The sequence below is a fragment of the Passer montanus genome, unplaced genomic scaffold (genome assembly GCF_014805655.1).
Source record: "Passer montanus isolate IOZ18808 unplaced genomic scaffold, ASM1480565v1 scaffold17, whole genome shotgun sequence".
Classification (NCBI taxonomy): domain Eukaryota; kingdom Metazoa; phylum Chordata; class Aves; order Passeriformes; family Passeridae; genus Passer; species Passer montanus.
This window is the reverse complement of record NW_024364270.1, coordinates 2,933,369-2,952,691: the sequence shown is the minus strand read 5'-3', so window position 1 is coordinate 2,952,691 and position 19,323 is coordinate 2,933,369. Positions and strand designations below refer to the sequence as shown.

The 19,323-nt window shown below is 38.9% G+C and overlaps 1 protein-coding gene across 1 annotated transcript in view; it reads right to left on the bottom strand.

Annotated features, from left to right (window-relative positions):
* LGR5 (leucine rich repeat containing G protein-coupled receptor 5) overlaps positions 1-18,960 on the bottom strand; it is a 92,015-nt gene extending 73,055 nt beyond the window's left edge. The window contains exon 1 of the mRNA XM_039703851.1: positions 18,574-18,960. Coding sequence (XP_039559785.1) covers positions 18,574-18,794 — 221 coding nt within the window. The 5' untranslated portion in view covers positions 18,795-18,960. The remainder of the gene's footprint in view (positions 1-18,573) is intronic.
* Positions 18,961-19,323: the final 363 nt, after the last annotated feature.

The window sequence follows — 19,323 nt, the reverse complement described above, 5'->3', positions numbered from 1 at the left end:
GAGATTTATCTGACCAGAGTTAAACATCTCCTTTATTGTACTACTGAAAATACAAGCCTGTGCTTTCCAGGCAGAGCTGCACTTGGTTCTAACCCCAGCATTAAAATATTGGTTTTCTCTACACTGGGACAAAGGGATGTCTACCTTTACTTCTCAAAGCACTATCTAAAGAAGGCTTGAATACTTGCTTCCAAGGTGACTGCTGCATCACATTGCAAAATTGAATACCACTGCTCCTTCTAAGTAACTGCATTTTTCATCACTCTAGTATTTTACTCTTCATTTTTTACCCTTCATAACTCATTCCCCCTTCAGTTTGTGTTCTATGTTTAACAGATAAAAGCCAAGCTATATGGCCACTTTATTTATAACCAATTACTATAAATTAACAGTAAATCTCACATTTAGCTCCATTTAAACATCACTATGCAGCTGCCCATTTGAAAATAAAATGGTTGCCTTCTTTCACTTCAGTGGGCACAATACAAAACATCTATTGAGCTTCTCCTTTATTGCAGCTGCCAATGCCCAGCCGACTTTTAACAAACCAACCAAGCGGAATAACAATGCAGCTGCAACATTTTATGGTATTTCTGTTAGTTCTCTTTTGAGACTGAAGGTGTTAATTAGGAATCAAAGAATACAACCCTGCCAGCTTTCTTTCACAAACTATACGCTGGCCATTCCAGTTTTCAGAAGGAAAATAAATCTAATAAAAGGACAAAAATGTTGTTTGTCACACCAGTAACGTGTATTTAAGATCCTTTGATCACAAGCTTTTTATGTAGTCTTGTCAGACAGGCTGAAAATATTTTTTCCTCTCTTTTCTCCTTTCTTCAAGCTTTTCTGAATACTGATTCTAGGATTGTCTGAAAAGCTGAAAAAAACTATAGAAACTGGAATGCTTGATGAGTTAAAATGGGTTTGCTGAGAAAGCAGGCTTTAGATCAAATAAAATAATCGCACACTTTTCTGATTCAGGTGTAAGTTGTTTTGAGATACAATGATCTGTTTCTGTTACAGAGTTTAGTAATTCTGTAATTAAAAAGTAGAATTTAATATTTTAAGCACTTAGATACATGCAGGTGTACCACAAAATACTGAAAAATACCTGTAACATACATAATTTCACACATTTCAAACAATACATGTTTGATGTTTTAGTTACACTTATTAACCATAATGATGTTAGATGCATTCAAAGGTAGCACCATGTGTCACTATTTTTAATCTTTAGTCAAAGTTAAAACCTTAAAATAGGTTTATGAAGTTAGCACAACTGAGAATTAGTCAAGCTTGCTAGCTTACCCAGCATGAGCTTTCACTGTTAAATACACAAATCATGCCAAAATCCATTAATCCTGCCAGGGAATGGCAGAAAGAAGATCTGGTTGTTGATTTAATGATAATGAATTGAGCAGGCTCTTAAGGCTACCTGCAGAGTTTGCTAAACTGTAAAACAAAGTCAATTTTAATAAACATTTTTTACAGAAGCATGTATACGTTTTCTTTGCCTTAAACACCACATAAGAGAAACACACAGCTGTACTTACCTGGTTATGTGTTTAATATAGTTTCTTATAATGTTAAGTACATATAGAGTGGTGATTCTAAAAGTATCTCAGGGTTTTGATATTTGATAATCCAGAAATACAGAACTGCCTTGAAAATGTTAAAATACAAATCTTAGCAACAAAAATAAGTTCTGATGAATGCTGTCATGCTGTATCTCTGATGTACAGTGCAGTTTCAGGCTACTGTAAGAGACTCATATTGAGATAATTCAGTTACAAAGGTACATGTTCTTTAGTGTCCCAAGAGTACCATTCCTCACGTTCTGGAATTTTAGAAAAGCAAAACATAAAATTGGAAGATTTAGGGGATTTTTGTAAAAACCAAATGTTTGCCTTTTTTTTTTTTTTTTTGTAAAGGGATAATATAAATTGATAACCTATTAATTTGGTTATTGCTGTAATTTTATCTGTTTTACTTGCTGAGCATTGGTTGTGGATCAAAATTTGTTTGATTTTCACAGCAAACAATGGCAGCTTCAAGACAGAAGAGAATATTGACTTTCTGCATGGAATATGGTAAAACTAGTAAATATATTTTAAATTGGCTGCAGCAATCACTTCTTACAATGCTTTTGTTCTGTTATTGTATCATAATAGTGCTATGGTATCCAAAGGAATGGATTTATTTTTGGAGCAAGATATCAAGTATATACACATAAGCTATACTTATTTCTATAGGTTTAATAACTATTATCAATGTTAATTTATTCTGGATGACATATTTAATGGCTTTTTGAGAGTGAGGTGACATTTTCAATGGTAAGGTCATATCTGATGAATCTTTCACTTTGTTAAATGTGGCCTTGTGTGCTCTATAAGCTAATGATATGTGTATCTAGGGTGAAGTTTGCCACTAGGTAGACAAAAATGTTTTCCCCATACTTCAATATGGAATAAAAAGGATTTCTTTCCTTATTTAAGAAAAAAGCTTTTTACCCAGTCATTATTTTGAAATTATCTGTGTGTATATATCTGAAATTTGGTGTATACACTTCACATTTACAAGACTCACAAATTCAAGAACTGTGACTTTTAGAGATATGTCTGTCTGAAAACTTTTCACTTGGCTGACTAATAATTGAAGCACTGTAAATGAACACAGATTCTCTGAGAATGTTTGCCCGCTCAGTTTTGCTAAATTCTAGATTTATCTGGAATACTCTGAAGAAATTATATTTCTGTTTTAAGCATCACCAATGACATTTTTACAAAATATTGTTCATTAACTATACCAAATTAATCAAGGGAAAAGATTTTTGTTAATGATCAAATGACTAAAACTAAATCAAAGATAAGAAAATCCTGTCCTTATGGTTTTCTGTGGGGTCATTTTTGCATAGGAAGCTGGACCAGTGCAAGGGCACTTGAAAAGTTTTCTGATCCCGTTCATCTGCTCACTGAACTCCCAAACTGTTGTCTCTGTCCATTCAGCTCTGCTGGTCTGGCTGTTTCTGTGGCTACATTCTAAAGTGCATCAGTGAAATGAGATACATACTTTTCAACCAGAAATGTGTTTCTTTTTAAACTAGACTATTTCACAGAACTGTTTAGGAGCACAGTCCAACAAACAGCTGAGTCAGCACAGCTGAATGGAGCCTAGAGCAGGAGTGGGGGAACAACAGGCTCCAAGGGGAGGGGAAGGCCAATATGAATGTCTAAACATGTCTTTGTTTCAGAGGGACTCTTAATATGGAAGCACATTTTTTCCTGAGTTTCCTCTTCCAACTCCAATCTTCCAGAAAACTTTGAGCACTGTCTTCTTCCAATTCTGTGAATTCAGAAACTTAACTAGCAAAGACAAGTAACTCCTACACAGGGAATTCTGCAGAAAGCAAGTTCTTTTCCCAGTACCCTGCCCTGCTAAGCAAAATCATCAACTGCATTTGAGCCAGGATTCTCAGGAATCAGCACACATGCTGGCACCTTGAAGTTCACTTTTGGTGGTCTACTTTTTCTTCGTTTTTTCTCCTCACAGATCTAGCCAGTCCTAAATGTGTTTCCTTTCACAGCTTGGAGAAAGAGTCCATTTTGGTTTCTTCTGCTTTTTAAAGATGAAAATCTGTGCTTATGGGACCAAAAGCGAAAGTGTATAGATTAAACACATCACAAAATAAAGCATACAAATCACCCTTTTCCTGCCCTCTTTCTCATATCTTTCACTAAAGCACTAATGCTGCAAGATTTCATTACATACCCTCAAGTACAATCTTTGGACTGAACCCTGCATGTCCTCAATGTCTTCACTCTGTTGTTCTTTCAGGCAGAGTAATTAGAGCAAAGAACAAATTGGCTCTTTAAGGTAGCCTCTGCAATGATGGCACTGATTTCAATTGCTCTGTATTTTTTTCCTTTTGGTAAGTAAATAATTTTTAAAAAAAATGTATTCACTAGGTACTCAATATTTATTTTGAAAACTTTAATTTAAAGGAATTTTAAAAATCCCAAACAATTTACTGTAAAAGCATATGAGAAAATAAATATTATAAGTCTCAAACATGTGTCAAGAAGGTCTTTCCCAAACTTTTTATACATTTCCCAAACTTTTTATATAGGATACACAGTATCGATTTCATTACATACCCTCAAGTACAATCTTTGGACTGAACCCTGCATGTCCTCAATGTCTTCACTCTGTTGTTCTTTCAGGCAGAGTAATTAGAGCAAAGAACAAATTGGCTCTTTAAGGTAGCCTCTGCAATGATGGCACTGATTTCAATTGCTCTGTATTTTTTTCCTTTTGGTAAGTAAATAATTTTTAAAAAAAATGTATTCACTAGGTACTCAATATTTATTTTGAAAACTTTAATTTAAAGAATTTTTAAAAATCCCAAACAATTTACTGTAAAAGCATATGAGAAAATAAATATTATAAGTCTCAAACATGTGTCAAGAAGGTCTTTCCCAAACTTTTTATACATAGGATACACAGTATTCCTATGTATTCCATCAAGTGCAACTTGGAGAGGAAATAGTCTTCCTTATCTTATCAGATAATGCCTACAAAATAAGACATCTAATTCCGATTCAATACCTACATAAATCCTCAGAAAAGTCTCTTCCTAGAGCTGGAGTAGCAATCTGAGAAACTTGAAAAAGCTTCTCAGCTTTATTTTCTGGTGTAAGGCATTAAAGATTGTAAGGATAAAGGTCATGAAATCTGTGTAGGCACCTAAGAGACACAAAGGCCAACAGACATACTAGGAAGGGAGCAGAAGATATGGGGCAATAGTCTCCACAGCTGATTGCCTGATGTCACCCCAGTTACAGCACAATCCATCTTTCCTTCCAGACAAACCAGCTAGGTCAACAGCTGTATCCAAAATAATGTCACTGCCAGGCTCTCATGAACACAGGGTATCTTTGGATCCAAGGAAAAATTTAATGTACAGCTGAGCAGTATTTCCACTTTGACAGAATGAAGGATTCAGATACTAAGAAAAAATACACTAATTTTTGTATCTTAACATATTTTACAGTTGAAAGATAGGACTCAGAGGGTGTGTGGAGGCACTGCACTACAGAGAAGCACTGCAGCTGAAATCATTACCCTGAAGATGCACACATTGGCATTAGCCTACACTTATGTCTCCAGAAAACATAGTATGTGTAACAAACCAAATAATTTTACTGGTAAGCTTTACTTAGATCTAGCAAAGCTTGTAGTTATATTGTCATGTCTTCTGCATGTGATAGTTAAGAACATAGATGTCATTTTTTTTTAAGATCCAGGAATAGACAATGACTTGAACGGCGAACTAAACGTACAGTTCCGACAGACCGTCATTTTTAATGGAACTGAGCAGGAGTGGATCAGCCCTCATCCACCTCCAGCCCCCTCGGGATGAGACAGTAGTATATGGCAAACCTCTTCAGAAGCCAGACAAAGACATTTCAAATTCTCTGCTTGACAGTTCTCATTAGTGGAACAATTCTCTATCTATACATGAGCTGACTGCTTTTTTAAGAAGTAGTGTAAGGCCTTTCTTTGTGAGCTGAGTTGCTGTCTTAAGTAACCTACGTAGGAAAATATTTTAAAATAGTAAAATATACCTCCAGCCACCCCTGCTCCTGAATTTTAGAAGCAGCATGAACTCTACTCCAATATCTCTTGCTGAATCCTTCTTTGTAAGTAGTGCAGTCAATGGCACCACATGCTCTCTGAAATACTGATAGAGTAGCAAGACAGAACAGGTATTCAAACTGGTAATCAACCTTTTATTAATTTTAATATCACTCAGCCTTACGTATATACTTACCCAGTGACATCCCAATCTTGTTTCTCTACAGCAGAAATCTTGTATTTTATTAATTTATTCACGGAAGACTGCATATCTCTTTAAAGTCATATGTTTGAAGATATTATTCTATTGGTCTAACATGCACTTTCATTTGTGCAGTTTGAATATTTGTCTATCAGTATTGTGTCTCATGTTAATTAATATGTTAATACTCAAAATATCATGTTAATTTATTCTCTGAGTGCTTGATAATAATTTTTAAGTTAGTTTATGATGTCATGCCATGAGTAAATATAACAATTATCTTGCCTATCAAAACAGTTAATTACATATTTTTTACTAAAACTGGCAGTCAGAGACAACTGCATGAACAAGAATATTATGAAAAAATAAATGAAACCAATATTCACAGGAAATAAAACTCTTGATTTTACATGGTCTGCATTATCTATTTTGGTGGATGATATAAAAGAACATAAACTAATGTTGTTGGGGTTTCTTTCTATACTTCTGAAATCAAGTATTACTGAACTCAATTTCCATAGTTCTTTCTTTATACTTCCCCTGACACAGAACAAAATAGTCAATATGTCTTTTTTAACTAGAAGTAAAGAGATACATGTAGTAGTAAATCATTAAAATACCAGCTCAAGAATTATGTGCTCTGAAGCAGCACTGCAGAATCATCTTATGATGCAACTTCAAAGCTTCTATCTCATACTCAAACTACTGAAAAATTCCACCTCATATTTCATCTTCATCAATGATTGTGCCATAAAGAAAAAATCTGAACTCGCTTTGTCCTCTGTCATTCTTCCTCTTGGTGCAGCCCTGTTTGTTTCGGGTCAGCTTGCACAGCCTTGGACTGTGCATTCCCAAAGTGCACCCAGGGTCACTGCAGGAGCAACAGGCTTGCTCTAATTGCACCTGAGGGGACTGACTTGGGCATTTGCTTGTCACTCTGCTTGAAGACTTCAGTTTGCCCAAAGATCCAGGAACTGCTCTGAGAGTTAAACAGATACACCAGCTGCTTTGTCCACTCCTTAGACCCATCTTCTAAAGTGTCCTATTGGTTAGCACTGGCCCAAGGCATTTTATTATGAACAGACTCAGCAGCATAGAGGAGCACTCAGTTAATGTCTAAACCTGCTAATAAATGTTAAATTACTAAGTCCTTTAATTTCTGAAACTTTTTCTGACAAGCCATTTACAGGTAGAGAAAAAAACCCAAAAAAACCACTAGTAGTGATATTACTAACTGAAAGAACATAGACATAATCTTTGCTGGTAAGCTGTATTTTTTTCCTTTATGTCCTTCTGTTATAATTCTGCTGTGGCTCGGACATCCATCCATTTACCAAAATCATATTGTTAAATGACAATTCACAGATTTCTTATTTTCATTTGGTTGTTACTGAACAACCACCTTAATAATGCTCTGTAAAAACTGTGAACACAACTTAATGGAAGCTCTCCATGCTAAGAAAATCCAAACCACTAATGAATGTCATTAACGAGTAATTACTATCATTGATACTTTGGTAATTACTCATTCACTAACTACTAAAAAAAACCTGCTTGTGTACTCAACATATGGAGATATTTGGATAAAAAGTGAGTAATTTCCCTGAGATTAGACTCATCACATCCCAACAGAATCCTCTACAATAAAACTAACTGTGACATACCAGGGGTTCCATCCACATTATTGAAAGGAGTTTCAGCTCTAGCTTCATTGGGGACTAAACTGGCTCGTAATTAGTTTTCATAAACCCTTATCAGAAGGGATTAAACCAGCAGCACATTGAGAGCAGGGAGCATTTCCTTATAGACTTCCCACAAAGAGATACAAGACTGCAAATAATACCATCCAGTAAATCTGGATATTACAAATTCCTTGTGAAATCTGATGCTCTTCCAGCACTGCTTTATGGAAAGACAGGCAGGAACACAGAGCTGCATGACTACAAGACGCCGTATCCATGATTGATGACAAATGTAGAAAACAGACCACATCTGGATTCAGGTTTATGGGATTCTTCACAAATTGGCCAGAGACAGCCATTGAAGGCAGAACAGCCGCGGCACCAATATGTACAGAAATGTGATTTTGATAACTCTGTTTGGTATGACAGTTGTTTCTACCTATGAGTGCAATGAATGTACTACAGCACTGTGTAAACATCCTCCAAAAAACCTGTTGCTCTGTTCACTTAATGCTATCAACAATGGCCACAAAAGGTCTGAAAAACAAAAGAAATTCCTTCCTTCCTGAAACTCCTGCAAAATTTGTACAGTTGACACAAGTCCCTGACACAACACAACTCACTGGCCAGAGTCTGCATCCTGATGCAAACAAGGCAATAAAGATGATCACTCAATGGTATGCCTTAAAATCTTTTTTTTCAAAAGAAAACACTGACTTTTGTTTATTTCAAAAAGATGGACAGTGTGCATACTAATGATACAAAAGAAGCTTTTTTGTCAAGAGTTGGCACTTTAGAACCAAAGCAAAGACTTAAATTTAATTATATTAATTAATACTTTTCAAAATCTTCAAAATTTTCAAATTCAATTTTATTTTTTTCAATTTATACCAATTCCACACAATTAACTTTGTTCCATTAGTATATGCACAGCAGAAACTACATGAAGTCTCCCTTGGCATAAATCTACTAATTTACCTACATGGAATGGCACACAGAAATCTGTGTCATTAGTGGGTGTCTTAGGTTGTTCAAAGAATCACTGGCAAAAGCAGGTTTAATATTAAACTGAAAGCATGACAAAGCTCATTGGCAAGGTTCACTCTACTGCTAACGAGATGTTAAAGCACATAGAGAAAAAACAGACTAAAATCTAAAAATCAGCAACAATTATCTCTGTGGAGGCTGAGGATAAAAAAAAAGGGTAAGGATTAAAAGGAGTAAGAGAGACTCTTCCTCTTAGTCCCAAAGTTTAGAGCAAATCTGCCTGCCAAACTTAGCCCTAGACTTGACCAATGGCTTGCACCTAAAGATTTTAACCACATTTAAATTTAGCAGCACTTAATAGACTAATTTAAACAATTTGTCAAAAGATTCAAGAGAATTTCCTATAAGCACAATAGCAATTCATTTATAGAGCTACCTTATGAACCTAACTCATTTAAAAATCAAAGGGAGAAACATTCACAGCACATTTGCTATAGCATAGTCACACTCACACAAACACCTAAAGGAGTATGTACAAGGTATAGATCTGTGAAAAATTCCTGTTTAAGTGCAGTACTCATATCAGATGCCTTTGCATGTTCTCTGCAGGTGAAGCTCTGAGTCTCAAGGAGTGGAGATATTGACCCAGGTTCTATGGGTGGCATTTGGCAGTGATCCTCCAAGTATAGCAAACTTGAGGGTTCGCTGGCTCTGAGAGGTGTCTCACACAGAGGAAGACTCCTGGTCAGAACTTGCTGTGAACATGGAGAGCTCAAAGGGTCTCACTAAGGACTGCTGTTTATAGGGTCACAAGGGAGTTGGCTTTAGTCACTTTAGTAATTGCTTTAGTTGGTTTTAGTAATTTTCCATCATGGACACAATTCGGGTCAGAAACTTTCTTTGAAAGTTTGATAGCAAAAATGTTGTTCCACTTGATTGTCATTCAGGCAAGAAAAATAAGTTTCCATGGCTGTTCATTAAAAAACAGGAGCTCATTAGACAGAACTAGTTCCTGGGAGCAGACAGGGTTTCTGATAAGAAAAAAAGGAGGTTAGCCAGGTGCTGTTCATCAAGGCTGTGGGCTAACAAGCATTTCTGAGGTCATAGTGCCTATTCAGTAAACATTTTTTTATTCTAAAAACATGTACCTCAAGATTCCAAGAATGTGTTTAACTATGTTCTGTACAGTCTCTGGCCTTCAGGTAGTTAGGCTATTCCAAAGGGGTTGTCCTGGTCTTTCTTTTCACATCTTCTGTCTTGGCCAGAAGGAAGTATAGTTCTGGCACTTGACAGTTCACACTACTTTAGATATGTGCAGGTATGAAACAAAGTGAAGCCTCCATATGCTGAGGAACTTACAGTCTTCCCAGATGCTATTCTCTGATCAAGAGCTTCCACATTGTCCCTTTTCAGTGCTAGGCCTAGAAAAGGCCACATGAGACCCTCTTCCTGCTACCAAATACTCTTCCACAGTGCCTCACACTCAAGTTTTAAAAACACCTATCAACAGCACTGCACACCTTTACTCTTCACCCCACCACTGCTATACCCTCAGGTCTTATCTCCACTAAGGAAACAAACGTTTCTGATAAAAACTCTGCCACAGTAACTACACTACAAAGTCTTACTGCATACATACCGCACGAATGTGAATTGTGATTTTAGAATTTAGCGCTAGACTAGAGTGCCACTTCTCCTGAGAGTTTAAAATGTTTAAAATTGGTTGAGCTGCTGATGAGAGGTACATGTCACTACTCTACAGCACTGATACAGGCAGATTCCCAAGCAACCTGTCTCTTTGTTCTCCATGTACTTTTTGTTGCTCTGTTAAACTTCCTGTAATTGTGTGTGCCTGTTGCAGGTTACAGCCAATACAGTGAGGCTGTATGCAGGGACACTCTAGGACAGGAATGTACTCCCCGAGACACTTGTCAGGTCACAAAGTTGAACCTGCAGCTCTTTTGGACTGCTTCCAATTCCTTGTCTTTGCACAACTCCAGCACAAGTGCAGGCAATACTTCCATATTGCACCAAGTGTATGAATCCTGTATTTCCTTGTCAGCAGGTCAAATATTACTCTCAGATGCCTGCACAGACTTTACTCATTCCAATAAGAAACTTATATATCACAAAATTCAGGTCACATAGACAGCCAGGAACAAAACTGAAAGGCAGACATACACCCTTTAGAAGAGAAGAAAATTCCTTTGGACCTCCCTTATTTTATCATGTCATACTCACAATTAGCACCTAATTAAGTATTCTTAATCTACAGATCTCCAGCTTTTTTTCAGCCACCACCAAATTAGTCTAATTCAGATGTAGGTAGTTGTCCCAGGCATCACATATATGGAATAAGACCAGAGTTGCATGATTTACTTGAATCCATACATTACCATATCCAGGAGCAGAAGGACTTAAAGATCTCTCTACCTGAATCCAGTTATGGCTAACTGATCATAGTCCCTGTTCCCAGAAGCAGTTTCTGTCTTCTCATGCTTCCAAAATTACAACCTCTGTGAATTAGGATGTTTAAGAAACTTTGTTTTCCATCTCTTCATAAGGATAAATCTTATTTCTGAACACTTGAAAACTTGGTCTCACCCTCCACTACAAACATAAATGCAGCCTCATCATATATGAGACCAACAGGAGAAATATTTAATTTCTGAGGCAGCCTCCACACCAAGCTGATTAAGGATCAAGCTCAAAGGCAAGTTACTCATCAAGGTGGCTCGGAAAACGTAACTTTCAATCATGGATGAGAGAGAACTTTGTCTTATCTTACTTGCTTCCTTTGCCAGCTGTGACCTTCTACCCTCAGGGTACACAGAGACTCATTTACAAACTCAGTGAATGCCAAATCAGTGCAGCTACACTTCCCTTGATGCTGACATCATCTCACATCTGTTCTTTCATTCACTTACACTAGCATTTTCATTATCACAGGATCCAGAAGGCATGGTACAACTGGCATCATAAGAGGCCTACTGCTGCAGAAACGAGGACTAGGAAAGTCCTATTTCTGTGTAATATCAGTGCTTTAACTGTTCTATCCTCAGACAAAACAGGCTGAAGTGTTAGGTGAAGAAACTAATAGAATAAAAAAAAAAGACAAGTAGCAGTACCAAACACCAGCTTCACTTTTCTACCCCCTACCTCCCCTTCATAAATAACAGCATCAAATTATTGTACACTTTTCATGGGAAAAGCATAAAAAAGGGTTAAGTTTATTCACAATCATTATGCATATTAAGTCCCAAGCCCAAAAATACTTCTGCATTACTTAAGTAATTACTGCTTAAGTTTAGTAATTTCACTAAGCATGGCTACTCTCAACAAAATAGGAAACATTTAATCAAGTGTCATCAAAAGTGGGGAGAGATTTTGTATGGTGGGAATTATAGTTGTTTGTGCTGCTTTAGACTGATAGATACTTTAAAAGATTTGTCTGACATCTGTCTATGCACAGACATCTCCATGCACACAATATTGTATCACCTGTACAAAGCCAACTATACTCCTGAAGTATCATGCATAAAGTTTCAGCAGTTTTTAATCAAAATATGTTCTTAAAATGATTTCACTGCAACTACATAACTTAATACTGTTGGAGGATGGTGCGTTCCAGATAAAACTAAATATTCAAATCAGTCCAAGATTTTGAAAATGTTTGAAAAGCAATGGTATTAAATGATTTATGATATACATAATGCTTTAGGCTGTGCAATGAGACAGTGGTGGAGAACAGCTTAATGAAGCTATTCCCCACAAATGAGCTGATACATGGGAAAGGGATGCTTGTTTTAGAATTACTAAAGGCCTTGATCAACAAACATTTGCACATGTGATTTCAGTGGAACCATTCCTGACACTGAAGTTAAGTATCTGGATAAGTATTTGCAGGATCGAAGCCAAATCATACAATTGGACCCAAACTAAGAGCCCATTTGTTACCAATAAAGTCCCAGTTTGGGAGTGGCTGATTATTATAATTATCATTGTTGGACAACACTACACTTCAGATTAATTATTTTTTGCAGCAGTGACTAGACATGACAATGTAACTTGTCCTTTCAGGGAATGACCTCAGTGCTGTGGCCACAGCCCCTAAAACCCAAAGCTCATAGCTAAAAATTAGTAAGACACAGCAAAATTATAAATCTGGAAGGTGATACAGAATTACTGTCTGAGCAAAGCCGGATAAAACTGCACCAGTTCCTGGGAACTTGCACTGCAATCCCATTTCATTACTGCTTAGAGATCCAGGGATTGCTGGTGCTTAGTATAATATGAGCTGGCTGGGGGTCTTTTTCATCTAAATGACACAGACATTCCAGGACAGTATTTCTACTTGGGTGCTGCTGCTAATACTCATTCTAAGGTGTCTAATTCAAAAATTACCAGATATTGCCTGTAGACTTTCAGGAAAAAAAAAGCACTAGGACTAAGGGCAGAGGTACCATGAGTTGCTGCCCTATACGATTGCAACAGTTCACGATCTTTGTACTTTTTTAAAATTAAAACTCAGTTCTGAGAGATAGAAGAAGGTAGCACTCCTTCAGCAAGTGTCAGCAACATCTTTTCAGGCCCTACCCCTCCCCAACCACATTTATTTCTTTTATGGTTCTCCAGGCGACAAATTTCTCACATCTGATCAGTAAAATTGTACAGGACATTCTCAGGTTTTCTCAGCAAGCAGCACAGAGAATAAAGCATATGGATTTGCCACATGAATTGCTAAATCTCTGAGGAGTAAGCATGCTTTGATCACATCATATTTTTTTAAAGATGTTAGGGTATTTTCTTCTAACCAAAGTCTAAAGCTGTTCTGGTATGTCAAAAACACCACATCATGTTCTGCCTTCAATCAGTTTACTCGCAGCCAAAGGAACCACACCTTATTTACCATGATTTTTACTGGGAAAAGAAGCACATCTGCTGGACAGTTCAAGTACGGAAATCAGGGAAAATACCATAAATTGTATTAATCATGACCATTCAAACAGCCAACAGAGAATTAAGAAAGCAGTGCACGCAGATGAAATATTATCTTGGCCAACACACAGAATAAACGAAAGTGATCTGGACTACTGAAAGATTGGTAGCAACTTTAAGCATCTGAAAGACAAATGACACGGCAGCAAAGGCTGGGTTAACAAGGGAGCACTCGAGGGAAGTGTAATCTCTGCTGGCATGCTGACTGGGGAGGTCAGCCCAGTGCACGCGTTCCCAGCTGGAGCCGGGCTCCCTCTGCCCGGCCCATTGTCCCTGCGCTTCGGACACCAACCACAGCGACGGTGCCTTCCTTCTGTCAGCGCCCTGCACTCTCCCCGCTCAAACACAGCTTCCTTTCCCTGCCAATTTATGCAGTGTTTCCACAGAGCAAACGCTAAAGGAGAGAGGTAATGTGTGAGAGCCTTTTCTTCTTTCAGAGCAGCAAAAGGCTCTCTAGGAAGCAGTGTAAAGAGTTATTTTTAACACTGTGTTCTCAAGTGAGATGAATGATATTTCAAAATACGTTTTCAATCAAAATTTTTCTCAAATAAACTGACTTTGACTTGACACACAATGATTTGAAATTTAAAGCAAATCTCTTGAAAACTGGCAAACATGATACTTTGTGTAGTTTGTTACTTCTTCAGTTTTTGTTTACCTGTAATTTATCAAGAGGTATATTTCACCTTTGCATATGTGCTATTGCCACGAATAGAGAGGAAATGTTATGTTTCCTTTCCTTTTCAAAAGGCAGATTTAGCACTAAATTGTAAATCCAGAACCTGGATTCACCTTCATCCTCAATCAGGACAAGATTCAGATTACTAGCTGAAACCACATGACAATTAATTAATTAATTTAAGGTCTATAAAGTTTGTAGCTCTGTAAAGAAGTATTTCCTAAGAAAAGACAGACATTTGATGAAATATATAACTCCTAAATCTTGTCAAGGGATCTGGAAGGTGTGAGAGACTTTATAACTCATGCTGCTGTTTGATCTCTTTGAAAAACCATGGTCATTCCCAAAATACCTTTGATAAAGACACAGACAAGACCTGAATTTGCACTATGAGATCAGAATGACTAAAAGGATGCAAATTTACACCAAAGGATTGTTCTTTATGATTTTGGGTATTCCTGACAGAGAAATGACTACATTTCTTATTTCAGAAACATTGTTAATTTCTGGGAACATACTTCTTTACCTTCAAAATAGTAAGAAATCTTTTCATTCAGGTTCATGGCATTCTTTTTTCTTTTCATTTTTTATGTTTAGTAGTCTTAAACACTTTCAGAATCTTTTTTTGACTGTGCTCTACAGTTATCATCAAATAGAATAGCATAGCAATGAATTAAGTGGAAGGACAAAATTTACTTGAAGAGTGATAGATTTGAAACCTTATAATATGCACTGATATCTTCTTCATAGGTTCTACTGTAATAATATAAATGTTATCAAAGTTTTGAGAAGTATTTTTTCTTAATAAATTATTTCTATGAAAAATTAAAAATTATATGATTCGTATTTCACCAAGTGTTAGCACACATATTTACAATGTACCTAAATTTAAACTTTTTAAGTAAACTATAACGTAAAAGGCAACATGCTGCAATATTTATATTTGTATTCATGCATGTCTCTGTCAATCTATGATGTTAACATTTTGCAAACATTCTGCTTATCATTGACAGGTTTTGATCACAAACATAGTATACAAATTGTTAGACAGCCCTGGCAGTTATAATAAATTTACTTATTTGTATTGTCTAGGCCCAAAACAAAGAACCTAAAAATCTATAAATGCTGTCTTCTATATTGTCATCACATGAGATTGAAAAGAAAATTTGTTTTCATTACTAAATTAGAATATTAATTAATATTCTTGAACAGGAGTGTCCAGATTTCACAGAATTTTTAAGGAGTAATTATTTAAGTGAAGCAGGACAAGCCTGTGGTTAAACAATGGAGTTAGGATTTCTTTAATGGCTGGATTTGTCATAAACTTTACCTCTAACTTTGGGCAGGCCCTTCTCCACTTCAATTTTCCACATCACAGCAAATGGTAAAAATATTTCACTAACTCATGGGTTTGGTTTGAGAATTAATGAGGGTCCCATGTGCAAAAGACCTGTAGATTCTGTCGTCTTCTTTCCACTGTGAACTGATAGGAAAGTGACCTGTTCTTAATTTGAAACAGAGACTCAGTCCTGCCCTTCATCAGCACATGGAATTCTCATTTATGTCAACAGGAGTTGCACTGAATACACCAAATACATTACTTAGCCTAAAAGTAAATGAAGAAAAAGGAATGGAAAGAAACTCATGGATTCTCCTTGCCTGTTCTTAAAAAGTCTAACAGTTCATGGCAGCAGACACATAATCATAAATAAAAATATTTTTGATGAGAGGAAAGAATTGCTGCCTGGGATTATAAATGAGAATGGAGAAAATTGTAGCAAGTCCATCTGTAGAGTACATTTAGCTCTGCTGCAAGAACACCATCATAAAAAAAATGATGGTACACGCAAAATTCAGTCACCATAATATATCATGCTTTATAGACATTTGCCTCAAAATAAAACAAATCTTTAATGGCCTCAGCATTTCAGCTTCTCTCACCATCTCCAGTGCAGACCAAGAAAATCTTTTTCTCCTACGTGAGTGTTAAACTAAGATAAAAAGTTAGGAAATTAAAAAAAAAAAAAAAAAAAAAAAACAAACCCAAAAAACCCAACTACAAAACAAACAACCCAAAGCTTTAAAAGCTCAAACTTAATCCAAGGTAGTACTAAACACTGGGTTTGGTCTGATATATCTATGGTGCAAGAACAGAATTGACTGAAGATTATTTTTTTCTTGAAAGAGATTAACTGTGAGTACACAATTTTAATCTCTTGCTTTGATCTGAGGTAGAAATTGTCACAGCAGAAAAAGACATTTTTGGGTTTTTGGGGAAAAAAAAAACCAAACCAGAAAGGAGAATAATCAAGAAGCAGCTGATTGGCCATTACCAAGCTCAGGAAGGCAAACATGCCTATAACAAGCAGGCATGTTTTAAAGTTTGCCACTGCTTAGCCATCTACAGACAATGAGACCTGACAGTTCCTTACGGAAGGCAGGCAGGAGCTACCATTCTGCATAATTAGGCAATAATTAATCAATCCAAGGATAGCAGCCTTGCAAATTTGGAAAACAGTAAGTGTAGCTGCCTATGCGTATGAATGACTCTTTCATACTTTATACTGCCTGCATGCAGTCCTGGTCATTTAAAAATCTGCCTGTCCAAATAACATTTTTTCACTTCAGGGTGTATGCTACTGAACAACAGAGGATTTTTGACTGGAGAAAGACATTCCTTCTGAAGGACAGAAGGATTTAAAAACAAAAGGGCAGACTAGATCACAATCCTCCCAAGAAGCAGGTTACCAGAGGCAGAAGAACCCTGGCAATGGTATTTTGACATCACCACACATCTGCTCTCTTTTTCTTCATGAAACAGTCGAAGAGTAGATTCTCTCATGTTTTTCTGGTTTTAGCATTCCTCCAAGCAGTGAGGAATTTAGGGTCTCTACTTCTTAACACAGTATATGTAGAGCTTAAGTATGTCTTTAGAACATCACTATCTACCTTTCTGCTTATGACTTTCCAAACCACCAGAAAACATTGTATCTTATGTGTACCCAAAATCAGGACCTGCTACTTCTGGAACTAGTGGCAGACCTTGTATGTATCTCAAGGACTGTATCTTTATCACACATAGCCAAAGTTTTGCTCTACTGTAAGTGGTTGTTCAGTAATGCTGACTGCTGACTCCTGCCTCCTAACATTATCAACATTTAGAAACGTTTCTGATAAAATAAGCAAAAACTGATCTTAAGAAAAATTTCAGAATATTATTTACATGCACAGTATATATATAAAAGGTCTTTCAGCTGATCACCCACTTTATAAATGTATGTTATTTTCTTTAAATTAAGCTTTCCCCTAATATATACTTAGATTTGGTTGATTGCACTTAATTTCCACCTTGTCTATGTTTCCACGTTTATACTTTGCATAGAAATCAATTTCTAGCTTACTTTATTCTATTTTTCAGATGTAAGATGTGTTTTATGTCCTTTGAAACATGGTACTAACAGAGAAGTGCACTTAGAGTGATCACTTCAGTATCCCAGACACATAATGCTGCGAAACCATCTCCACAGTAACTATAGTAGCAAGCATGTTAACAGCACGTCAAAATACGGACAACTGGACAAGCACGTTCAAAACCAAACATACTTATGCTGGGAACCAAGAAATAAGCCGTAAATTAACAACCTACTGGTCATGCAACCACAAAAAACTATGGAATCAGTAAGGAGAACACCAAAGGAACACTTAGAGCACCAGCACTTTCAACACGCGACACCACGAGAGGCTAAACGACGAACACTGAGCCCAAAACAAGGAAACAAAGAAAGTTTCAGCACGGTTTTGGGTGGGTTTTTTGCCAATACAGAGTTTCTCCGTTCTCGCCGGCTCAGTCCCCACAGGCTGTAACTCAGCGCAGCCCGTGCCGGCGGGGATGCCCCGTCAGACGGGCCCGGGGAGCCTCGCGAGGGGCGGGGTGCGCCGGCCGGAGCCCGGCTCCGGACACAGGCACCTGCGGCGGGACACAGCCCTGCGCTGCCCGAGCGCTGCCGCATCCCGGGAGCGCGCCGAATTCCCTGCCTTTGCTCCAGCCGAGGGGAGATCTGTTAACGATTAAATCAGCAGCGGCCGCAGTTCAAAGCCCTGTCCCGGGAAGCAAAGGTGAAGATAACGTCCCGGAGGATCGCATCGAGTTTCTGCTGTTGCAATCGCTTTTAATTACCCTCCAAACGGCACATCACACAGCGATCCTCCGGGCGCCGAGCGGGCACCGCGATAGCCGGACAACTATAAACGCTTTACAACGCGGCCGCTGATTAAAAAGCGATTAGAAACTTATTTGAAGTGAGGTGTTCTCTCCGGGCACGGAGCGCCTCCTGTCAGCGCCGGAGGCCGGCCCGAGCCCTCCCGCCGCGCCCCGGCCGGCCCGCACTTACAGGTAGGAGGTGAAGACGCTGAGGTTGGCGGGCACGGCGGTGAGGCCGCGGTCGGAGCAGTCGGCGCGGAGCAGCGCTCCGTCCAGCTCGCAGCGGCACGGCGCCGGACAGCCCCGCGGGCGCTGCCCGCCGCCCCGCGCCCCCCGCCGCAGCCCCGGCGGGCACAGCAGCAGCAGCAGCGGCAGCAGCAGGAGGGCGCGGGCAGCGCGGGTCGTCGCCATGGGGCCCGGGGGTACCTAGAGCCGCGGGGCGGCCGCTCTCATGCCCCGGGGCGCGGCGGGGGCGAAAGGCGGGCGCCCGTCTGGGCTCGAGGAGCTCCTGCGGCCGCCGCCGCCGCGCCGCTGTCTGTGGTAGCATCTCAGCTTACACGCTGCTTTAAAGCCCTGGAGCCGGCACCGCGCGCCCGCTGACGCCGCCCCGGCCTTGCCCGGCGCAGCGCAGCGCAGCGGGCCCTGCCCGCGCCGCCGTGCGAGACAGCGGGCGGGCGGGGCGGGAGGAGGGAGCGGGGGAAGGCCGCCCTCCGCCTGCCCGCCGCGCCTCGGAGCGGCACCGCGCGTCGGCAGAGCGGCTCAGGCTGCGGGGCACCGCGGTGGGGCACCCTGCCCAAGCAGGCATCCCAGAGCACATGGCACAGGATTGCACCCGGGCAGTCCCCGAGTACCTCCAGAGAGGGACACTCCACAACCTGTTCCAGTGAGTGATGTGCCCAGTAAAGTTCTTCCTCATAATCAGGTGAACTTCCTGCGCATC